The sequence below is a fragment of the Pelodiscus sinensis genome, chromosome 5 (assembly GCF_052426305.1).
Source record: "Pelodiscus sinensis isolate ZL-2025 chromosome 5, ASM5242630v1, whole genome shotgun sequence".
NCBI lineage: Eukaryota > Metazoa > Chordata > Testudines > Trionychidae > Pelodiscus > Pelodiscus sinensis.
In genome coordinates, this window is record NC_143056.1 from 87900954 (window position 1) to 87922226 (window position 21273).

The 21273-nt window shown below is 35.7% G+C and overlaps 1 protein-coding gene across 6 annotated transcripts in view; it reads left to right on the forward strand.

Annotated features, from left to right (window-relative positions):
- The window catches only part of LOC102451127 (uncharacterized), a 66422-nt gene that overhangs the window by 15951 nt on the left and 29198 nt on the right, over positions 1 to 21273 (forward strand). For 3 of the 6 annotated variants that reach the window (XM_075927683.2, XM_089778573.1, XM_075927681.2), the window contains 12 exons: positions 199 to 384; positions 1427 to 1549; positions 1739 to 1852; positions 4380 to 4701; positions 5628 to 5743; positions 6124 to 6241; positions 7712 to 7803; positions 8833 to 8983; positions 12874 to 12983; positions 13785 to 13908; positions 17972 to 18102; positions 21109 to 21218. In XM_075927683.2, coding sequence (XP_075783798.2) covers positions 199 to 384; positions 1427 to 1549; positions 1739 to 1852; positions 4380 to 4701; positions 5628 to 5743; positions 6124 to 6241; positions 7712 to 7803; positions 8833 to 8983; positions 12874 to 12983; positions 13785 to 13908; positions 17972 to 18102; positions 21109 to 21218 — 1697 coding nt within the window. Of the gene's footprint in view, positions 1 to 198; positions 385 to 1426; positions 1550 to 1738; positions 1853 to 4379; positions 4702 to 5627; positions 5744 to 6123; positions 6242 to 7711; positions 7804 to 8832; positions 8984 to 12828; positions 12984 to 13784; positions 13909 to 17971; positions 18103 to 21108; positions 21219 to 21273 lie in introns of all 6 variants that reach the window. The other 3 variants (XM_089778574.1, XM_075927685.2, XM_075927684.2) reach the window with 3 other exon arrangements.

Sequence of the window (21273 nt, forward strand, 5' to 3'; positions counted from 1 at the left end):
TTCCAGTCCTACTTACAAAAGCAACTTGAAATCTTAGTATTATTTTGGAATGAGCTAGTGGATTTCACTGATAATTTAAAAGTTGAAATCTAAATCTAAGCTAGCTTTAGCTTTGAAAAGGTTAATGAATGCATGTTGCTTCATTTTTTTTAGTCCCAGCTACATTTATCTAATTGTCTTGTATCTTGCTCTCCAAAGAGTCAGCTGTCTGTGAAAGAGTCTTCACTGCAGAGCATGCAGATTTTAGTTCAAAACCTTACCAAGAAGGTTGGAGACAGCGAAGAAAGATGTAGCCTGCTCCAGGAACAGATTGAGAGTCTTAAAAACCTTCAGCTCAAAGAGAGAGATCATTTCCAGGAAAGAGAAGCCATGTATATAGAAAATGTAAGTGACTAAATTGTAAAAACGATTAAGTCTTTGGGACCCAGTGTTGATAACAGTTTTTGTGCCCCTTACCACTGTATCTGCGCATTTAATTTACTGGTGTATGTCTTGATTTTTGAAGATCTCTTCAGTAGTGATCGAGATGGTGATTAAAGCATATGTAAAAGTGAATTAGGAAATGGTTTTAGGTGTTCTGTGAGTGGCTTGTGTCACTAAAATGAAGGGGATTTAAACATATTGGAAGGAGGAAATATAATGGATAACTGTTTTCATCCCAACACTCCCGGAGCGCTTTATAGACTATATTAGATGTGACTTGACCCATATTAGAAATGCTGATTCTCACCACAGAGGAGACTGCAGCTGTTTAATGGTGTTCAGTACTGCTACTCATTTTGGGATAGGAAGTAAAGAATAATGTATCCAGGTGAAATTACAGAAGCTATTTTGAAGATGCAGAATGCAATTAGTCAAATGAAAATATATCTGGGATACTGGCACTAACTTGACTGTTCATCTTAAAAAATATATTTTTAAAATATTCATTAATGGTCAGGGTCCTGTGGTTTTACATCTGTTCTTGACAAAACTTGTTAGGTGACCAGGAAAAACAAGTCTGGAAATGGGGTTAGTTGTCCTGCAAGCTTCAGTTTGGGAAGAGGTGGGAGAAAATAGAAGTGGCTAAAGATCAGGCAGGTATATGTAGAGAGGAAAGGTTAAAGAATTATAAGGGAAACAACCAAAGCAGGAGGTTCGAAATATGTGAGGCCAAATAAAATATTATATTTGTAATGTACTTTTACTACATTGATATTCCCTCTGAGCAAAAATCTACTCTTATTAAAGTTGTATTTATTCTAGTTAAATTTCTTGACTTCACTGGAGTTACTTTAGATTTACCTTGTGTAGCTGAAAGTAGATCTTGTCCTTCAAATGGTCAATATTAATCCATTTAGTTGGCTGCATTTTTTAATGATTCTGTCATGTATATATGTGTCGTGTAGGGGTTATTTCAATCTTACTTTTTATAATTTGTTTTCAGATACGCATGTTTCAGAATATTATCCAGGAAAAGGAGAAGGAACTGGCTGGACAAGCCCAGAAACACGAGCAAGAGCTCTTTAAATTAATTGCTAAATCTGATGCCAGTGCTGATCTAGAACAGGTATATTGGCAGTGGGAACACACTGACTTGCTTCGATTTGGGTAGCTTTGTAGGAGGATAGGTAGAGAAGAATATGCAAGCAACACACTTTTGTGAGGCATAGCTCTGGTGATATTTTGGGAAGATGGAAGAAATGCCTTCTTTTTTTTTCTTTCCTGTAAAATGTAATTCCTTTATTTCCCTGGCTAGTTACTAAAGGCATTGAAACAGAAGCTACATGAAAAGGAGGAAGTCATGCTGGGTAGGACGCAGGTGATAGTCATGCTGCAGAAAGAACTGGATGGCAAGGACCAACTGCTGAAAGTAAGAAACTAAATTGTCTAGTCAGTGAGTGAAAAACCAATTAATTTTGTAAGTTCTTCGATTTTATTTATTCAGACTTATACATACAGCACTGGCTAGACCCTTTATGTAGGTGCCTTTGGTAAAAACACAGTAATCATGCCAACATGTATAAACCAGAAAATAACAAGCTGAAAATAAAATAAAAATTAACCCTTCCTTCACCTTTCTCCCCCTAAATATTCTATCCCACTCATGGATATCAACCCTTAACTTGACCTATCCCCTCAGAAGACTGGAATAATATTTTTTTACAGTATGCCCTTAAGTTCAATGGATTTGGGTTATTTCAGATCCAGAAGGGAAGGGCGAATTGCAAAACTGATGTCCAGCTAGCAGCCCTCTTAAATGGAAAGGATTCTAGCTTGAGTGTTTCTCTTGTTTGCAACTACAATACCTAAGTAAATTGCAGGTTTTAGAAGGAAGAGATTCCTTGTCTTCCTTTGTGTACACACAGTGCCTCATTGTATGAACCCAGATCCCAGCTGGGGCAACTGAATGCTACTGCAATAGGAAAAAGAATCATGAGCTGCAGACCAGGAGGTGAAGAAAGATTAACACAGGCGAGCACCTTAAATTGTATCTAGGAACCAATAGAAAGCAACTAGTGCAAGTCTTGTTCCACAGGACAAAGTGCTTTTTATGAGGAAATTTCACTTAGATTGGTTGTCCCAGTTTCTTTTGGTTCTAATGGTTTTGCAGCAGATTTTACCTTTCAGTGATAAAGATATGGATCATAATGTCAAGTTCAGAATTGGCCAGATGAAAAAAACTGGCTTTATTACTGCTGGTATACAATTAATCAAATAAAATTACTCCCTATGGCAATTTCAAGGTTTGTGGAACAGGAACTGAAACTGAGTAAGCTTTGTCATTGTTTCTCTTTTGAAATTCTCACTTGAGAATGCTTAGAAAATGTTTTGTTTCCCCCCATATTTTAAAGATTAACATTTTTAATTTTAAGATAATTAATTTTAAAAAGGTTTATAATTGATTATATTTGATGGAGTCAGTGTGCAACAGTTCTTTTGACAATCCACTGTACTCTCACAGCTTTTAAAGGAATCAAGGGAAAATATTTGCATATACAAGAGAGCTGGGAAAACACCACTTGCCTACTTATGTCTGAAAATGTTCCAGACTAAAGTACTTAATAGTATCTTGCTGAACTGCAGAACATTTATTTAAAGTGTTCTTTAACAGACTATAGTGAATGCTGTTGATCTGTCATTCGTTCACATGCTTATTCTTTTGTTACCAATGTGTAATTGTTCTAACAGACTCTTCTGAGGACTTTCTAGAGTCATGAACACAGATACTTATACCTCATTGAGTCTGTATGCATTGAGAATACTTGAATTATTATTATCCAAACTAGATAACTTTTTTAGCGGTTTCTACTTTTGTAATCTAAATTGTGATTGGTTATGTATATTGGGATCTCCCTTGTGATTTTTATATATTTCTGATGAAAATGTTCAGTTGTTTAACATGGAATTATCACTGGGGATGAAAAGGCCAAGAGTTGAGCACATGTGAAGGTTTCCCCCGATTATTCTTCCATCTTAATCAATTGAACTTTTCCATCTTGCTCTCAATTCGTGGTATTCTTTTTGCTTTGCTTAAGCTCAAATACATACAATGGGCTGTTAGTTTCCTGTCTCAGACTTTCTAGATCAAGGTTGAGTACATAGTCTAGGACTTACTATGAAAGTAGTTGTTATTAAATAGGTGTTGATTTGTTCTGGCTATACGTTTGTAAATATATTCTGCAGTCTTGCTCTACCTCTCTATTAGATCAATGCTAGTAAACACCAGCTAAATCAAACTTAGCGGGTGCTTTTGTCGGCAGCTCTTGTTGGCCTCCTGCTGTGGGTATGGCAGGGAAACTTGAATCAAGGTACGTTGACCCCAGCTCTGTAATTAATGTAGTTGGAGTTGCGTGTCTTAATTCAACCTTTCCCATTAGTGTAGACTCGGCCTTAGTGTGAAGCAGCTAATGTGAAACTACTAACAACAAAATTGCCAAAATGCAAAGAACTAGTAGACAAAACAGTAGATGATGTAGGGGAAAGATCAGAAGGACAGGTAAAAGGACTTAGAATTTTTCCATCTCTAATTTCCTGTGTAAGAATTTTAAAATGAAACTCTAGCCAGGGTTCTTCAGAACTCAGCGGAGCTTTGTATGTGGGTTTTTTCAGAGGACCTTCCCCCTTTTTATTCCCTTTATTCTTTATAAGGGGGCATTTTCTCCTACAACACAGGTCAGGATGCAATTAGCACTAGAGCAGTGCAGAGCCTCCATTGTATCTTCAAGGTACTGCTAGGGAATTCAGATGTTAGATATAGACAATAAAGCCTTATGCTTCCAAGATGACCAGCACTAGCAGTGATCTCTTTCTAAAGAGTGTTGCATCTGCATTGCAGTAGATTAGGGGTACATGTAGAAAATCTGAGCGACTAGAAGAATTTTCTCTTTTTAATACAGGAAATTAATGAAAACTTGAAACGTCTTCAGTCAGAGAAAGAGAACCTACAGTCTAAACTGGATGCTGAGAAACATGTAATGAGAGCCCAACTAAGAGACATGATGGAGAAACAGGAACTTGAAATGACAAAGATGAGGGAGAAACATAATGCTGAAGTTCATGAGATCAAAGAGAAGCATGAAACTGAGCTGCAAGAGAAAGACCAAGCTCTTCTGCAGCTTCAGAAACAAGTATCAGCATTAAGAAATAATGGGCAAAGTAACTCAGAACAAGCTATAGATGTTGATGCTGTAATTAAACAACAGATGGAACAGCTAGAAGGTATCACATTGAAGTGTAATACTTAATTTGAAGAATTTCCTTGTCACACTGTTGTATATTGTGTATCAATTTCACACCTGGTATAAACTGGATACAGCTTCACTGACTGTAGTGGAGGAGGAGTTGTGGGTACTTTTTAATAAGTTGGTAGATGCTTAGATGCTATGGAGAAGAGGATTCTAAAAATAACTTGATACATTACATTATTTGCGGGAGGTAAGTGACTAGTCGACTGTCTGATAAACAAATGCTTATCGGATAGTCAACTAGTGATTCGACTAGTCGCTTCCCTCTTTGTCAGAGAGAGGCAGCAAGGGGAGGAACAGGATATAGTGCTGGGGGGAGCTGATTTAAAAGCTGGTTCCTCCCAGCACCATCTTGGAGGGGAGAAGGGGCAGGGGTACAGCGGGGAACTGGCGGCATTTCTGCCTTGGAAATGTAGCAAGGGCTTTTGCTACATTTCAAAAGCAGAAATGCTGTGGGGCAGGGGCAGATGACCATTTTGCGGGGCCCCCCTTTGCCACGGTGCATGCGCGGTGGTGCCACGTGCATGCGCGGGGCCTGGGGTGGCTACCCCACTCGCCCTGCCCTATATCCGCTCCTACTGTGGGAAGCCCAAGAGGGCTCTCGTACATTTCAAAGGCAGAGGCGCCCTTATCAACTAATCGCATAGTTGATGCATATTACATCTACTGTTCGATTAGTTGATTAATCTAAATTTAACATCCTTAATTACATTACAGTACATCTAAATTTGGCCTATCATTTTTGAGTAATCTCTTTTACCTTCTAGGTATGACTGTAGCATAGAAATTTAGCAAGTATTGCTGAGAAAATAGAACAAGTGGAATCCTGAAATATGTTTTAGAATTACTTCGATCCTCTGACTAGAATGCTAAATTGTGATTATGGTGTTTGTTTGCTAGCTCAAATGAAGCTGAAAACAGAAGAGGCCAGCAAATCTGAAGCTAAGTTCCTTAAAATGAAGGCTTGGTCCAAATCAAGAATCAAACAACTGGAGGATGAGCTGAAAGCTGTACATGTAACATTTTAAAATTAGCATGTCTACTTTACAGTGGGTTGTGATTGTAGATTTGATTAAAAAGCACTAAAGTGCAGTGTAAAAGGCTCACTAAATGGGGTTTTAGAAAGTGCCTATATATAAAAAGAAAAGGATTGATGTTCCTGAATTTAAAACATTTATTCAAGGTAATGTTCTGATAAGAAGTGTATAGACTAATTTAAACACAAAGGAAGAGGTCTTCCAGTTTATATTAACCTATTGCACTTTACTGTTTTAGATACATTGTTACTCTAAAACTTATTTAAAAAGATAGAGAAATGATTTTCTGAGTACTGTTTTTATCTTGATTTTGGCATTTCAGTATATTTGAAGGAAATTAACAATGTTTCTCTTTATAGTTATCATCAAAGAATAATGACATATCTGCCTTAAACAACTGTATCTCAGAATTAGAAATTGAAAGGGAAGAACTGCAATCAAAACTGCAAGCATTTTCGGAACTCAGAACTCAAAATGGTAATGAAGCGATTGTGTTGTTTTTTGGTTTTAATCTGTCATCTTAGATTTTGAATGGATGACTTGCAATAAAATAAGGGGTATTTTTTGTCTTTGTTGCGATAAGCTTTCAAACTTGGCAGCTTTGAATTTGAAATACATTGCATAATAGCAGTGCAATTATTCTGTTTTATTGTACTGAGGTTGCAAAGTTAAATTTTCTTCATGAAACTGAGAAATGCAGCAAGAGATACAGCTACGTGTATTTCAGATAGGGTGTGTCTAGACTACAGGGTTTTTCCGAAAAAAAGTGGTCTTTTTTCGAAAAAACTTCCCCTGTGTCTAGACTGCTGCCAAATTCTTCAAAAGTAAATCAAAAGAATGCAGCAGTTGTTTCGACTGTGGAAAACCTTGTTTTATGAGGAAGAACGCCTTTTTTCAAAAGTGCTCTTTCGGAAAAAGGCGCTATATAATGCAAACTGTGCTTTTTTGAAAGAGAGCATCCACACTGCCTGGGTGCTCTTTTGAAAAAGCGGCTTGCTTTTTCGAAAATACCTATTGTAGTCTAGACACTCTTTTTTGAGAGAGGCTTTTTCGAAAGTATCTTTTGAAAAAGCCTCTTTCGAAAAAGGTGTGTAGTGTAGACGTAGCCATAGTGAGTTTGTAAGCTTCCCCCTTCAGTACTATCTGTGTCCTTATTATATCTGTGTCCTTGACACTCATACACTTTATAGTTGGCTTCTTTGAGCAGAAAGTATTGAAGCAAACTGTGCTGTGGGTTACTGTGATGTAAGACAAGGCACTGCACATAGATAGAAGAGATCTGAGTTTAGATTCCTGGTCTGCTAGTTTGATGTTGTACAAGGCACTTTATAGCTCTGTGCCTCAGTTCCCCATTTATGAAATGGGGATAATAGTACTTCTCTGTATAGTTTTGGGTGTCATTGATATAGATTTAAAACACTGACTGCTATTAGTAATAATCTGAATTAATTTTGTAGGGCAGAGGTGGCCAACCCACTTAACAGAGAGCCAAAACAGTGGCGGAAAAAATGCGAAGAGCCGCACCAGAATTGTCAATCAAAAAAAAAAAGACCAAATCAAACCCTTCAGAACAGAATTGTTGAGCAAAAACAAACAATTTTTTTTTTAAAATAGGCGATTGCCCCTTTAAGACGGCCGCCATCTTGGGCGCCATTTTTAAAACCCCATAGCTCTGATCCGGTAAGCTCAGGGAAGCCGGTGGGGGAGCTGGCGGGGGCTTTGTGAGCCACACTTTTGGGGGTCAAGAGCCCCATGCGGCTCACGAGCCGCGGGTTGGCCATAGCTGTTGTAGGGAGATGGACCACACAGCCCATTGTTGACACCTTCCAAACCAAATGATTCTATGATCTCAGTTTAGGATGTAACTCTTCCTTTATATGTTTGTTTGTTTGTTTGTTTACCATGTTATTTTGACAACAAATAATGAAGCCAGTTTGTTTTTTGCAGAAGAGCTGCTAGTCAAGCTGGAAATATATGAAGAGCAGCAGCGAAAACTGCAGGCTGATCTCGAACAAGTTACAAAGAGGGCAGCCTCACAGGTTTTCTGTTTAAAATTGATTAATGTGAATTGTTGATTAGCTTCACAGTACTAACTGTACCCTTCAAAATAGTATTATTGGAAACTGGCCTTTGATTTAAAATTTAATTTAGTAGCATACACAATTGAGTCATTCAGCTAAAAAGCTTCAAGGTTTCAATTTGTTTTGAAATTGCTATTGAGTGCCTGCATATGTAGAAAATACATGTAATTATGAACAGTTAATGTAGTGTTCATCTAATTATCTAGTTACAGATAACTCAGGAGATGTCAGAATGGTATTATTTAATGTACAAACCAAATTGATATAATCAATTAGTTAACATTCAGTTCTAACACAAATGTATAGATTCAGATACAAAAGTGAGGGGGAGGGGTACTTTAGAAATATTTGCTAAATAGCTATGTGAATGATGGATCTTGTTTCATTAATCCTGATATCAGTGTAACCAGCAGGGCAGGTTGAAAAAACATAATCATATTTTGCAAAAAATTTAAAGGACATTAATTTTTTGTTCTAAATTTGTAATGGCAAAAGTTTGAAGCCATTTAAAATTTTCCCCCATAAACTCTTATTTTGATGTGTGAATAAAAAACAAAACCTCCACTTTTTTACTTTGTGTACTTAGAGAAGAAAAAGGAGTTGAGTGGATTTTTCCATTTTTTTCTCCCAAAAAGTAAACAGTTTTGACTGCAATGAAGAATTTCCTTGAAAATGTTTGTTTTTCTCAAGTAAGCCATTTTGGTTAAAACAGCTTTTCAGTTAAAAAATCAACAAACAATCTATGCGATCACTTAAAAGCAGCTTTGTGGCTTTTTTATGTTAAAGATGACCTTGCAAGTGTTTCTGTTAACATAGTCTTTAATGTTAAAAAAATTATCTACTTTATTTGGTCTTATTTGTATTTGTTACTTACATAAAGCTGTAAAGCGAAGCGCAGAGGTTAAAGTTATATGCCTGAATAGTTTACAATCTAACTATTACATGTATTTTGATAAGTGGTATTTTAATATCTAACTTATTTTGTAGACCAGTGAATCAGGCAGTGTGGATGAGTTTCAGAGTCAGCTTTTGGAGTGGCAGGAGATTGTCCCGGAATCAGAGGAAGTACATGACCAAGTCAGAGAGGAGAAATCTGCCTTAGCCCTGAGAATGGCACAGATTGAAGAGGACAGAGAAGGTAAATTCAAGTATTTAAGATAAAACTAGATCATTATGCCAGCATAGCAGGTATCACAGATCTGCTGTGTTTGTGCAGTTCAGACAAAATTGGTATATTTCCTCCATTTCTCACTTCTGTAGTCAAGGAAGATTTATATGGCTGGTGAAGTTAGCAGAATACAGTGGTTACAGTAATTCAGTTTGTATATTGGATTGTTTCCTTGACTCCATCTGTTTCATACATTCGTCACTTTGCATCATGTTTATTGGTGGATGTTTTAGTCTGTTAGCTTTTGCTATCTGAGTTGCTTATCTTTGGGGTTATTAGTTGGATTTATTTTAGAAGCTTAATGACTTCACTTGAATGATTAAGTATGAAAATGGTAGCTGCTTGGCTGCTTATCTCAAATTTGAGAAGATATGGGGAGCTACAGTGTTGTTAAAATTTGGTGATGGGATAGAAAGTCGTGCTTTGGCAAAATATACATGAAATTCAGAGCTTATCTGTAAATGTCAATAACCAAATATTATGAGATGTACTAACAAACATGTGTTTGATACTGACCAGACAAATGGAGAGAACTGGCAACAGATGCTAGTAAAATGTTAAATATTATATCAAAACTACCAATACAAGTGATCTGAGACTTTATGACCACTATAAAGTCACCGTAGTGGAACATTTTCCAAGTGTTTTCTGTTTGAAAAATCAAACTTATGAAAAAGTCTAAGCAGTAGATTCAGATTAATTTTTATTTGTTCCCTCCTCGGTAGTTTTACCTTAACTTTTTCCCCTTTGTATCTGAATGTGGATTGAAGGCACCATCTATAAATAATATATATCCTGTTGGTTAATTTGCTTGGCATTTTGTTAATATGTAGTTTGAATGTTTTTGAGACTCAGTTGATAGATCTCAAAGTTCATTCAGAAAATTTCAAAATATTTAAGGGCCATTTGTGTTCTCTGTGAGAGGTTTATACATCTAACCCCTTGGGCACTGAGAAGGGAATAAACTCTCTTAATTTTAAATATTACTGATCTAATGAGTGTTGTCAATGGGTCTTTATGCAATAATATTAATAGTTGTAAAACTTCATATGTGTCCAGTCAGTATTTAATTTTGCAGTTTGTTCCCCTTGGGATATGCATGATCTTTCTGTTTCTTTTTTCCTGCCGTTACACCTGATGAGCACTCAGCGTCCCTTCCCCCTCCACTCCTACCCTACACTGCGATTTGGTCAGCCACTGAGAACATAGTTTCCCATCAGTTTTGTGCATGCAGGTTCCAGCCGTGCCAACCTGTAATGTACTGTTGCTGTTTTTCTCTGTAGACATTTCTTTAGAGGAATTCATCAACAGTACCTTATAACAGCTGCTGTTGGTGTATGTGGTTTTTTTTAATAATACATGTAACAAATGCTGTTTTTTTAACTTAAGTTTTCCTCTTGCAATGCCTATTTCTTTGTTTATATTAACAGAATCATCTTTCTTCATTCTCTTTTGTATTAATAGCTGACTCCATATTTAACTTGTAACCTGGTTTAAAGGAAAACTGCACAACTTGTAATGATTGAATAAATAGCTAAGAATCAAATTCTGACCTCTATTTTATGTAAAAAACAACCCCACATCTTAAATATTCACTCTACCAAATGATAGAACTTGAAATAAATGTTTACTAAATATAACTATATATTTGAATAGTATATTTCAAACCCATTTGCAGAGATCCTTGTCTCTGCATTGGTAACTCCAGAAAATGGGACTGTGGTGGCTTTACCTGGAGGCTGCCATTGTAGGCTTCTATCTTGTAATCAGTGTGCTAGCATGAACACCTGTATTAGGTGCAGTGGGGAGCTGCATGAGTTGGATCTGTTTGCACATTTGATATCATTATGATACCTAATCGTAGGATGCTGATGCAGGCAAGTGACTATTCTCACATTATTCATAGTTCTGTTAATGGCAGTGTGTCTCTGTGAGGAAACTTGTGTATAATTATTTGCAAGATTGAGCCATGGAGCTGAAATGATCAGCTTTTCTCTCAGAAGTAATTGCAGGTCAGAGCTTCCAAGTTGTGACATGATCTATCACTTTAGAAAACTGTATTAACAGCAAATGTTAAAATACTTGTTAAATTAACAGAAATTGTAAGGAAAATATGCAACTTATCTGACAGTTCTAAGATCCTCAGATTGCTAGTTCTTTGTAATAGGGAAAGTCATTAGTCATTTTGGTATGATATAATTTATTAAGTGGTAAATCATTTCATTGGGTCACTGCAAAGTTTACTTTTTAAATTTGTTAGCTTTTTATACCAAATTCTTGTACTATCAGTGAATGGCATCTTGCTTCACAAATGATTCCATTGATTTCAGTGGTACTATTTGTATAAATATCAGAATTTTTCACTCTTACAAAATATCAGAAATTTAATTTTAATTCAAGTGGAAACCATGTTTAAATAAAAACAAATGAAGATTCCCAAACAGTGTTTGCAACTTAGCATTGAATTGTTGTTGTAATGCTTGAAACCAAAACGTGATTAAAAGCAAAAGCGAAAACGGGTAATTTATTTTAACTGACCACATGCAGGTAAATGCAAAAAGTAAACAACCAAAATAAATGACAAAACATATAACCACCCATCATAAACTAGCTGTCTGGCGGATTTTAGTTTTATTAGTTTAAAGTGGTGGTAGTAACATAGCTATGGAAATACCATAAAATATGTGAATTTTAACTTAATGGTGCCCCATACAAAACATTTTTAAAAAAGTAATTTAATTCTACCTAGCATTATAGAGTTCCAGTGATATTTCATATTACCTTGTAATTTTCCATTAATTCTATCATTTGGCGGGGAGGAATTTTATGATTATTGATTAGTATAACTTGCGTTAGGTCAAAGGCATTCCAGGGGGAATCAGTCCGTCCCAGTGTTACCCGGTGTTGAATTTGATCCATTACTTACCTCATTAATGCATGGATGTAAGTTTTTCTATGAACATCATGGAATATGGGGAGAATTCACTTTGAATTGAATTAATTTGTTGAGTGTCAAATTTGAGCAGAGATAAAAGTGATTAGAGTATGGAGCCACCTTATCTCTATTCATGTTGTTTTGTCTGCTTTGCATGAAACATCTATTACCTCACCTATCACACATTTTGTCATATCACAAAACAGATGGGAATGTACTTAAAATGGAAAAAATCATTTCTAACACTGGACAGGATGCATTTTTAAGCTTTCATATTCTGAATTTATTTAGTGTGTGTTATTTACAAGTGATTCTATGTTTGTTTCACCAAGAATCAAATTATTAATGTTTGATAAGATGGTTTGATGCCAGTTTGCAGTGTAATACATACTTGTGACTTCCTCTAATTATCTGACACTGTAGCTCATACTAAAGTTAAAAATATAAACAAGAAGCATTTCATTTCCATAAAAAAGTATGTGATTATTCAGGTGTACAAAAATACAGCAATCTCCATTGATGTCTTTATCATACAAATTAGTTGTACTTTAATCTGGCAGGTTGAATTGAGTTAATTTGGCAATTTAATTGGCTGCATTTTTGTTATAGTGTCAAAATACAAATCTCTCTTTTATATTTAGTCTTTCAAAAATCCTGCTGAGAAATAAAATGATAGTTTAACTTACTTTTGAAAGAATTATGTGAAAATTATTCTTACATTCTGTGTAACATTGTTGGGGGAAATCACAAGGTGAATGCTGTGGATTGCTCCTATAATCTTATTTCTGTCAGTCATTCATAGGGACTTCAGTCTGTCACTGATCTCTTTGTATCTAGTGTGTGTCTGATGTGTAAATGTAATTGCTTTCCTGTGGCACAAAACTGATTGAGGATGACTGGTTCTTTCCTGGCTGCTCTGATCCAGCCATAGTCTCAGGGCAGCAGGAGCTGGAGGAGGAACTGACTGCAGCTCAAGGAACTGGCAGGCTGCAGCAGGCAAGAAGGAAGAGCAACTTGGCCAGCGGAAAACATCGGGTAGGTTGATTGAAATAAAAAACACATTTTATCTATATGTTAATCAGGGACACTAATAATTCTATAGTTTATATAGCACCATAAGTATCCATGGTGCTTTAAAGTTGAATGCAAATATATAATAAAAGGAAAATAGACAAGGTTTACAGAGGTAAACAAAACAAAGGTGTAGATAGCACTGATGCTGTGGTGTCCAATCAGTTCTGACTAACTAGCCACACTCAACCAGCCAAATAGCCACATGAAGTTAGTGGCTAGTGTGTTGGACACCACAGTGCAAAAGGATATAGGTAAATTCCATTGCATCATAGGTTGCTCTTTAGGTTATGAACATTACAGGTTACTTTACAATAAAACATGAAATTTCCCATGGAACAACATGAATACTGGAAGTTAATCCAGTGTTTTAGTACCTTAGTTAATAAGAGCTATTTTCAGCTTAGGAAAAATTTGCTTATTCTCTTAGTCAATGAGATGATCTCTAAAGAGCATCAGTTAATTCTGATGTTCTTCTTTGAGGTAATCATTGATGTTATTTCTTAGAGATACCTCTGTTCTTTATCTGTTCATAAGTATGTAGGGTTAGGAGACTTCAGTATTATGCTCACATATTACAGGAAGATTTTTTTTATATTTAATTACCTCTGATATCTCAGATTTAAATTAATTAGCAAAATTTTGTCTTAATACAGAAGCCAGTCATATAATTTTAACTGCAACTTTTCCTTTGACGACTGTGTGTGTATCTTAAATACATCTGTTCCTTTTATATTGATCTCTGCTCTCATGTCCTGTGTATAGGAAGAATACAGCTTTGATAGAAAACAATGCTTTGAAGATCTGAATGTCACCTTGGATAGTACTGATTCAGCTGAAGGAGAGAACATGGGAGGTTGGTGGCCAGAGTACACTTCTCCTAATGCAGGTGTGATAACCGCTAGACCGTTTATTAAAGCATGCACAGCATCTGTATTTTGTGTTTATTTTTGTTTTTCAAATTTAACTAACAGCCCATTTTGTGGTGCATTCTAATCTTTGTTGAATTTTTTTTGGCTTGCATTTTTTTTCCATTTCATTTTGAAGCATGTGCGTGCTGGATGAACTGTCTAGTTTTGGTTCAGAGCTAGAACTCAGTCATGGTTTAACATCTGGGATTCTCCCACTCCTTGTCCCCATCAAAATGTGTTGTCCTGTATGGTAAGATTATATCTATTTTTAAGTTATTAATCTTGTTCTTCTTGAAGTGGCTGCACTCTATATAATCTTGTTTTCCCAACAAACCATTATATTCCACTTCTTTGTCATTTTAGTTTTAAAATTAGACGTTGAGGCATATATGTATGTGCATTATTTCTTCCTGTATTTATTATATCTGTGAAAGGTTGTAGTAGTAGCTTATTGACAGTTTATCAGTCAAGTCCATCTGTTCTAAGTGCTTCTTTAGTTATGAAAAAAAATGAAGTGCTGTTCCTTGGATTTGTTAGTGCTGTTTTGCAAAGGTCTAGTACAAACTAAATGTATAGCACGAATAACAGATTTGTTACAAACATTTCATTCACCTTTTCATGTACATCTTTTTCAAAATAATACTTTAGATTAGGTGAGAAGAAATCTCTTATCAAAGTAAATCTACAGCTACAGGTTAAACTTCTCTAGTCTAGCACACTCTGATCCAGAAACAGCCATTGTGTGGAATGATTTTATTAACTGGATGCCCACTTTCATGGGTGTGTCCAAGTTTCCCACGGTCTTTTAAAGTTTGTTTACAGCCATCAGTCCTAGCTCTCAGTGTTCTGTGCGATTATTTAGCTCTAATTTACCCCTAATAATCCTCTAACAGCCCACTAAGCAGTGAATGTGTTGGTAATCCTGCTAGACAAAATTGAGCTCTGATTATCCAGAAAATTCTCTGGTTTGGATCTAGAGAGGTTCGTAAGTATCATAAGTAATGGAATATTCAACTTAGAAGCAATAGTTTTCAACATTTACATACACACACAGAGTATTCAGGTTTTTAAATGTTTTGAAATAGAGGATTTAAAAGAAATTCAGACATTTTTATTTAGTGTTAGAATCAGAATCATAGAGCTGGAAGAGAGCTCATGAGGTCATTAAGTCCAGCCCTCTGCTCAAGGCAGGACCAATCCCAACTATGTGCTTACATATAATATAACCTCCTGATTAACAAACACCAAAAAAGAAACACTGAATTTCTCTGTTCTCGCCAATCAGCTGATTTTTTCTTTACCATGCTGAGTTGAAGTTTGCAAGTATGCTGGGCGGAGAACTAGGAACTTAGTAGGAAAATTAAAGCTCTTTTAGGGTTTGGGACAGATACTTACAATTCTGAATAGTCCTGATTTAAATTGTACAGGTTTTTTTTACAGCAGATACTGGTTTAAACCAGAAGTTGTATGGCTACAGTTGTGTGTATTAACTACTGCAACATACAAATGTTGAGCACATAATTTAGTTTGTACTGTGAATTGTCATAATTCTAGCTGGTTGTTTTGGATCCATATATGTCCTATTCTTCATTTTAAAATATTATGTAAATACACTGTAATAGTGCAAGATGCACCTTTATATCCCTAATACCTCTTAATTACATGGTTATTCTCTTTTAAATTCTGAATTCTGACCTGTTTGTAGCTAACCATCAATCCAGAGTTGTTTTGTTAGCTGATTGATCCATTTTAAAAGCATTTATTGTTTCATATGACACGCTTGGGGTACATCTACACTACAGAGGAAGATTGAAACTGCTGCTGTTGATCTTTCAGGGATTGAATGAGTGGTTGAGTTAAGACAGCTAATTCAAAGTGGAAGGGGTACTCCAGTCGATGCCAGTAACTCAGCTTTCAAGAGGAGTAAGGGGACGGAAGAATGATCTTCCTTTGACTTCCTACAGTGTAGACAGCGCCAAAAGCTGAGTTAAGGTACTTTGACTTCAGCTACGCTGTTAATGTAGCTGAAATTGCGTATCTTAATTTGACTTTGTCCAGTAGTGTGGACTTATACTTAGATAGAATATCTGAAGAAGCTAATAATATATGCCACCAGAACTGGCTGCTTTGTATTTAGAGAGTAGACTATTAAACAAAAATAGCATAAGGAATATGCAGGTAAGACTGGGAATGATTTTGGCCCAGTGCCTAAGTTAGGCTTCAAAATGCATTGATTTAAATCAAAATGTTTTAAATCACCAATTTATTGGTTATTAAAATCAACAAGCAGCAAAGCTTGATTTAAATAATTGATTTAATTGTGCTTTGCATTTATAGTTTTATTATTAGTTGATGAGCATTAAAACATAGTGATTTGCCACTAAATATACCCTGAACATTAAATTCAGTGTTTCTTTTTTGGTGTTTTCTAATCAGGAGGTTATACTATAGGTAAGCACATAATTTAGTAGAGTTTATCTTACATTTATTCAAATTCATAAATTTTACATTTTTACGTTGGATAAACCTTTTTTTACTTGTGCATTCATTTAAATTTGATTAAAAATGCACAAAACCAACATTAACACTCTTTAATAAAATAGGACTACCTTTCATACTAGATACATAAACTTTTTTATAAGACAAATGTTAATCAGAACATGTTTTGCATTTAACACTAACTGATTTAGTAAACAAAGGAAGTCTTACCTGTAGTTAGTGAAATCAAGTGATTGTATTGGTTTCTTAACTCTGAATGAGCTAGTCATTGAACTAGACTGGATAAATGAACTGAAATGAAGGGTGGCGGCTTTTAAAAGTGGGTTTAATGCTCCCACAAACTTGGATTCCAAGAGCTTCTGATTCCAGAAGCTTCCTCAATGACTTCCAGCATCAGTGGTTTGACTTTTTCACAGTTGGCAGCAAGCATGTACTGTTTAATATTCTTTTTATATAACCTATAAAAGTGTAACCTATACTTAATTTAAATAAAAAATTTAAACAAGTTGGATATTTTTTTTAAATATTAAAAACAATTTTATTCCTCATATTACTCAGTAAAATTGACTTATGTCAATTTGGAAGGTGTTGCCTTCTGGACTCTTGAAGCATTTCTTAAGCCATCATATGATTTTGGCTAATAATATACGAGTGCAGAAGGGCTGCAGTCTCTCTGATCCTAGAGCACTGTACAGTGGTGTGAAGAAGCCTTATATCAGGTATCGTTTACTGTGTTTGCTCTCTAGCCTGAATTGGTTCAGACACTCATTCCCATACCATTTTCCACAAGGCAAATCTTCCAAATGTGAGCATTCCAGAGACAAGATGGACGAAGTAATATATTTTATTGGACTGATAGTAAAAGTTATTACCTCACTTATCTTGTCTCTCTAACATCCTGGGACCAGCACAACTATACTGCATACAATAAATGTGAGTACTGTAATCATACAGTATAACTAATTTTTTGTCTTTGTAAACTAAATTCTAAGATGCTTATACATTATTCTTAAAGATCAAAGTCAGTGTTCCCAGTGAATATTCCTTTGTCAGCTCTGCTTTAAAATAAAATTGCTACTTGCAGTTGAACAGGTGAGCTTCCAGCTTTTGATGGACCACTTAATTTCATATATGTTAATGGTGCTTAAGGCTGTATTCTGCAAACACACAACTTCACTCATTAGAGCAAAATTAATTAACTCATAAATATTCCACGGGCCCTCAGTTAGCACATATCAAGGCAACTTTGCTGGTTATGTATGGGATCTTGAACTGTGAATTTAATCCCATTATTAGAAAAGTTCAGGGAATATTTGATCATTAAAGCCTTTATAAATATTATGACCTGTTTTTCAGGGGTGCTCAGAATTCCCACTGAAGTCTATTGAAGTCTATAGGTGCTCAGCACCGCAGAAAATTAAACAAAATAGGTTGTGGGCATTTGTCAGACTTATGTTATATGGCAGTTATCTGTATGTGAAGTGTGTTGTTTGGAACCGTTCTTGAAATAGACATTTTCCCTTTGACCCACAAACTATGTAGGTTTACGGACAGTAGTAGAAGAGTTGGAATTGGAAAGAAATCAGCTACAAGAACAAATTATATTCCTTGAGGAACGTTGTCAGGATTTGGAAGATAGATTACAGCTGCAAGGCAGAATGGAAGCTCTTCAGGTGAGCCTTTATATTTGTTTTGGGAGTCGAAGCTGTTCTCTTCATATTTGGATGAAAATATTCTATAGTAAAGCAAAAATAAGATTAGCAAAGATGTACAAAATATTTTTGTCCTTCATACTTTAATATTAACCCATATAATGTTTTGATGTGCTCATACTATATTGTGTTTGTATTGAACAGTGTAAAACTGCACCCGTTTTGCTCACTGCAAGAATAAGTCACACAGAAAGAAACATTTCTTACCCTGCAGAATCTGAAAAAAATCTGTGAAAATACCGAGTAAAAAAGTAATGTTAAGAAGCCTGTTACTAGTGGCAGTGGTGTGTTGAAATGTAATATCATTTTTGTCAACAGTGTAGGGCCTGGTTCAGAGGTCAAGAACTAAAACTAACACAAGTGCATTTTTACTTATTCTCTATTGAAATGCAGATGTAGTTAATTCTGGTGTGAGTGAGGAATCAAGCACTAAGAACGTCTTATCTTTAGAATTATTTCTAATATTAACAGTAAATCATTTTCTCATAGTCTAAAGGAGGCTTCATTTCATAGTCAGAGATATTAAAGGCCAATAAGAAAATGAAATATTTTTTCATTTTTAATTTTCCATATTGAATAATGGAAGTGCCTGTAAGTGAAGGGAGAAGATAATTTTTCTAGATGGATTGAAGCTGCAAAAGTGGTAGAGCAACCCTCATATTTGAGATGCAACCAGAGAATAGGTGTAGACCAAGATGATAGAGCAGATAGCAGGCAAATAGACCGGGTGTGAAGTGAATATATATGGAAATACAAAAAGGAGGGGGACACTATGGGGAATAATATGACTGTTCCCTTCAGACACTTGAACAACTTACTATGTTCTATACAGAGTAGATGATCTGGAATGGTTGTTGGCTCCCTGCCTTGATAAAATAGTTGACAGTACAGTATCAATTTAAAAAAAATCCATAAATTAATAATAGAATACAAACACAGCAAAGTTATCTAGTGCATAAAAGGATTTAGTTATCCCTTCATATCATTTAAAACCTGGTGTTGGTATTTTTATAATAGTTACCAACTACCCCGTACAGATTCTGGCTCCATTTAATTCATTGTCAAAAGTTGCATTGACTTCAGTCATGTCAGTATTTCACCTATTCAATCTGTCCTGTTTCCACAAGTTTGAAATTACAATAAATTACACCTTCAAAGTATAGAGAAAGTTTCTTAGAAGCTAATGTCTCTATTGTCCTTTTAAAATATGGATATGATAATTGGGCTGTTATGATAACTGCTTGTGATTTTAAAAAAATAGTCATTGTTTCACTTGTTAATGACTATGTTTAGAAACATTGCAAAACTAATTCATGAAGACAACAAATTAAATAATAAAGTAAAACTTTCCATCCAAACATGTTTTAAAAGGTGCCTGCTCATTAATTATTTTGTTTGACAATTTTCTAGGATTTTAAAATGACGTAACTAACTTCTCCCTAAAACTTTGTTCCTTTACCTGGTAAAATGCACAATTACTGTTCTTTCCAAAATTAAGTTGTTCATATTAGGAGGCCGACAACATTATGTTAATATTTGAGGATCTTATAACAAAGCCTTTCAATACAGGTAACATTTGGTGTAGAGGAAGAAGGGCAACCCTTGAGGGCTGTACAGGTGTGTTGTGTCCACTCCAAAGTGATAGCATATTTTCTCTAGAGGTGACAGATTTGCCATGTTGTTTGTCCTACCTTGTTGGTGGTTTTGGATTTATGTGTGTTGCTTTTGATTATGGTTGCTGGGTTGTTTTTCTGTTTTGTTTTGCAGTTTTGCTCATCAACTGGTGCAGTGAAGTTGGCTAGAGTAACAGATTTATGTACTGTGTTACAAACTGTGTGAATGGAGCTTGCTTTATTTTTCTTTTAATCTCCTTCCACAGATTATTTTGCAGATCTGTTGCAGATTGCTTGTTGCCTTTGATCAGAACAGCAACAAAAGTTTTTAAAGCTCTGCAGAGAAACCGTTGGAATTCATTATTGTGTTTAAACCAGTATTGAAAATGTTCTCAAAGAATGAACTGTCTCTGGCGTTCTCCTTATAGAACTTGTCTTTACTACCACAGTTAACTTGAGTAAATACGTATGAATTACCCCATTGAAGATAGCCAGTGTTGGATGAGAATGGAATAGAGCAGTGGCTCCCAACCTTTTCAAGCATACGGACCCCTTTTCAATCTATAAACATTTTATGGATCTCCACACACCTCAAACAATATAGCTGTGCCTGCAGCCTGCACATCCCTCAGCCCATGCTGCTTCCCGAGCCATGTCCCTCAGCCTACTCAGGTAGCAGTGCAGGCTGAGGGACTTGCTGGCTGCCGGCATGTCCTTCAACCTGCGTTTTCCGTAGACCCCCCCACAGTACTGCCAAGGACCATAGGTTGAGAGCCACTGGAATAGAGCATCCACTCTGAAACAACACTTCAGCTATGTAGCTTGATTTGACTGACACCACAGAATTATTAATTAGCAGATGATGAGTAGTGACTCCATATGCTTAATTCCATTATTACTAGCATCAGCAGCAGTCAAGCTTCAACCAACCCCCTTATGAGTCCACTAACTCACCACTTTACTTGAGCTAGAGATTTTGAGTGTGGACAGCAATCAGGATAGGGGCAAATCTTGAGTTATACCTCAAGCTAATAATGCAGTGAAGGCAAGCACAGAAAAGTAAGCTGCTTTCACACAGTGCGGGTATGTGTGTTTTGTCGCCTTTTGTGTAAAGTGTTTAGAGTCTCTCTTTCTTTAGTTTCATCCTATAATGGAATCACTAAGAGAGAAACTTCTCAGAGGTGAGTAACATCTGCTATCAGACCTCAGTTGGTAATTATTAATATGCTTGATCAATAGTCTTTAGCATTTCATGTTCTATATAGAGTAGAGGAGCAATTTTTCCAGAGGTCTGTTTTATTGCCATTCTGGATATTTGTGAGCTATAATCATATTCATCATTGCTTTCTTGCAGAGTGAAAATGAACGTTTGCAAACCCAGCTCAATCAACTGCGTACTCAGCAAACACGAGATGCAGAAAAGCACCAAGTGCTTGTTTCTAGTTTGAATGAGCAGCTTAAAGGGTAAAATAATATTTTTAAAAAACATTCAGTATAGGACCAGTTGCAGTTGTACATA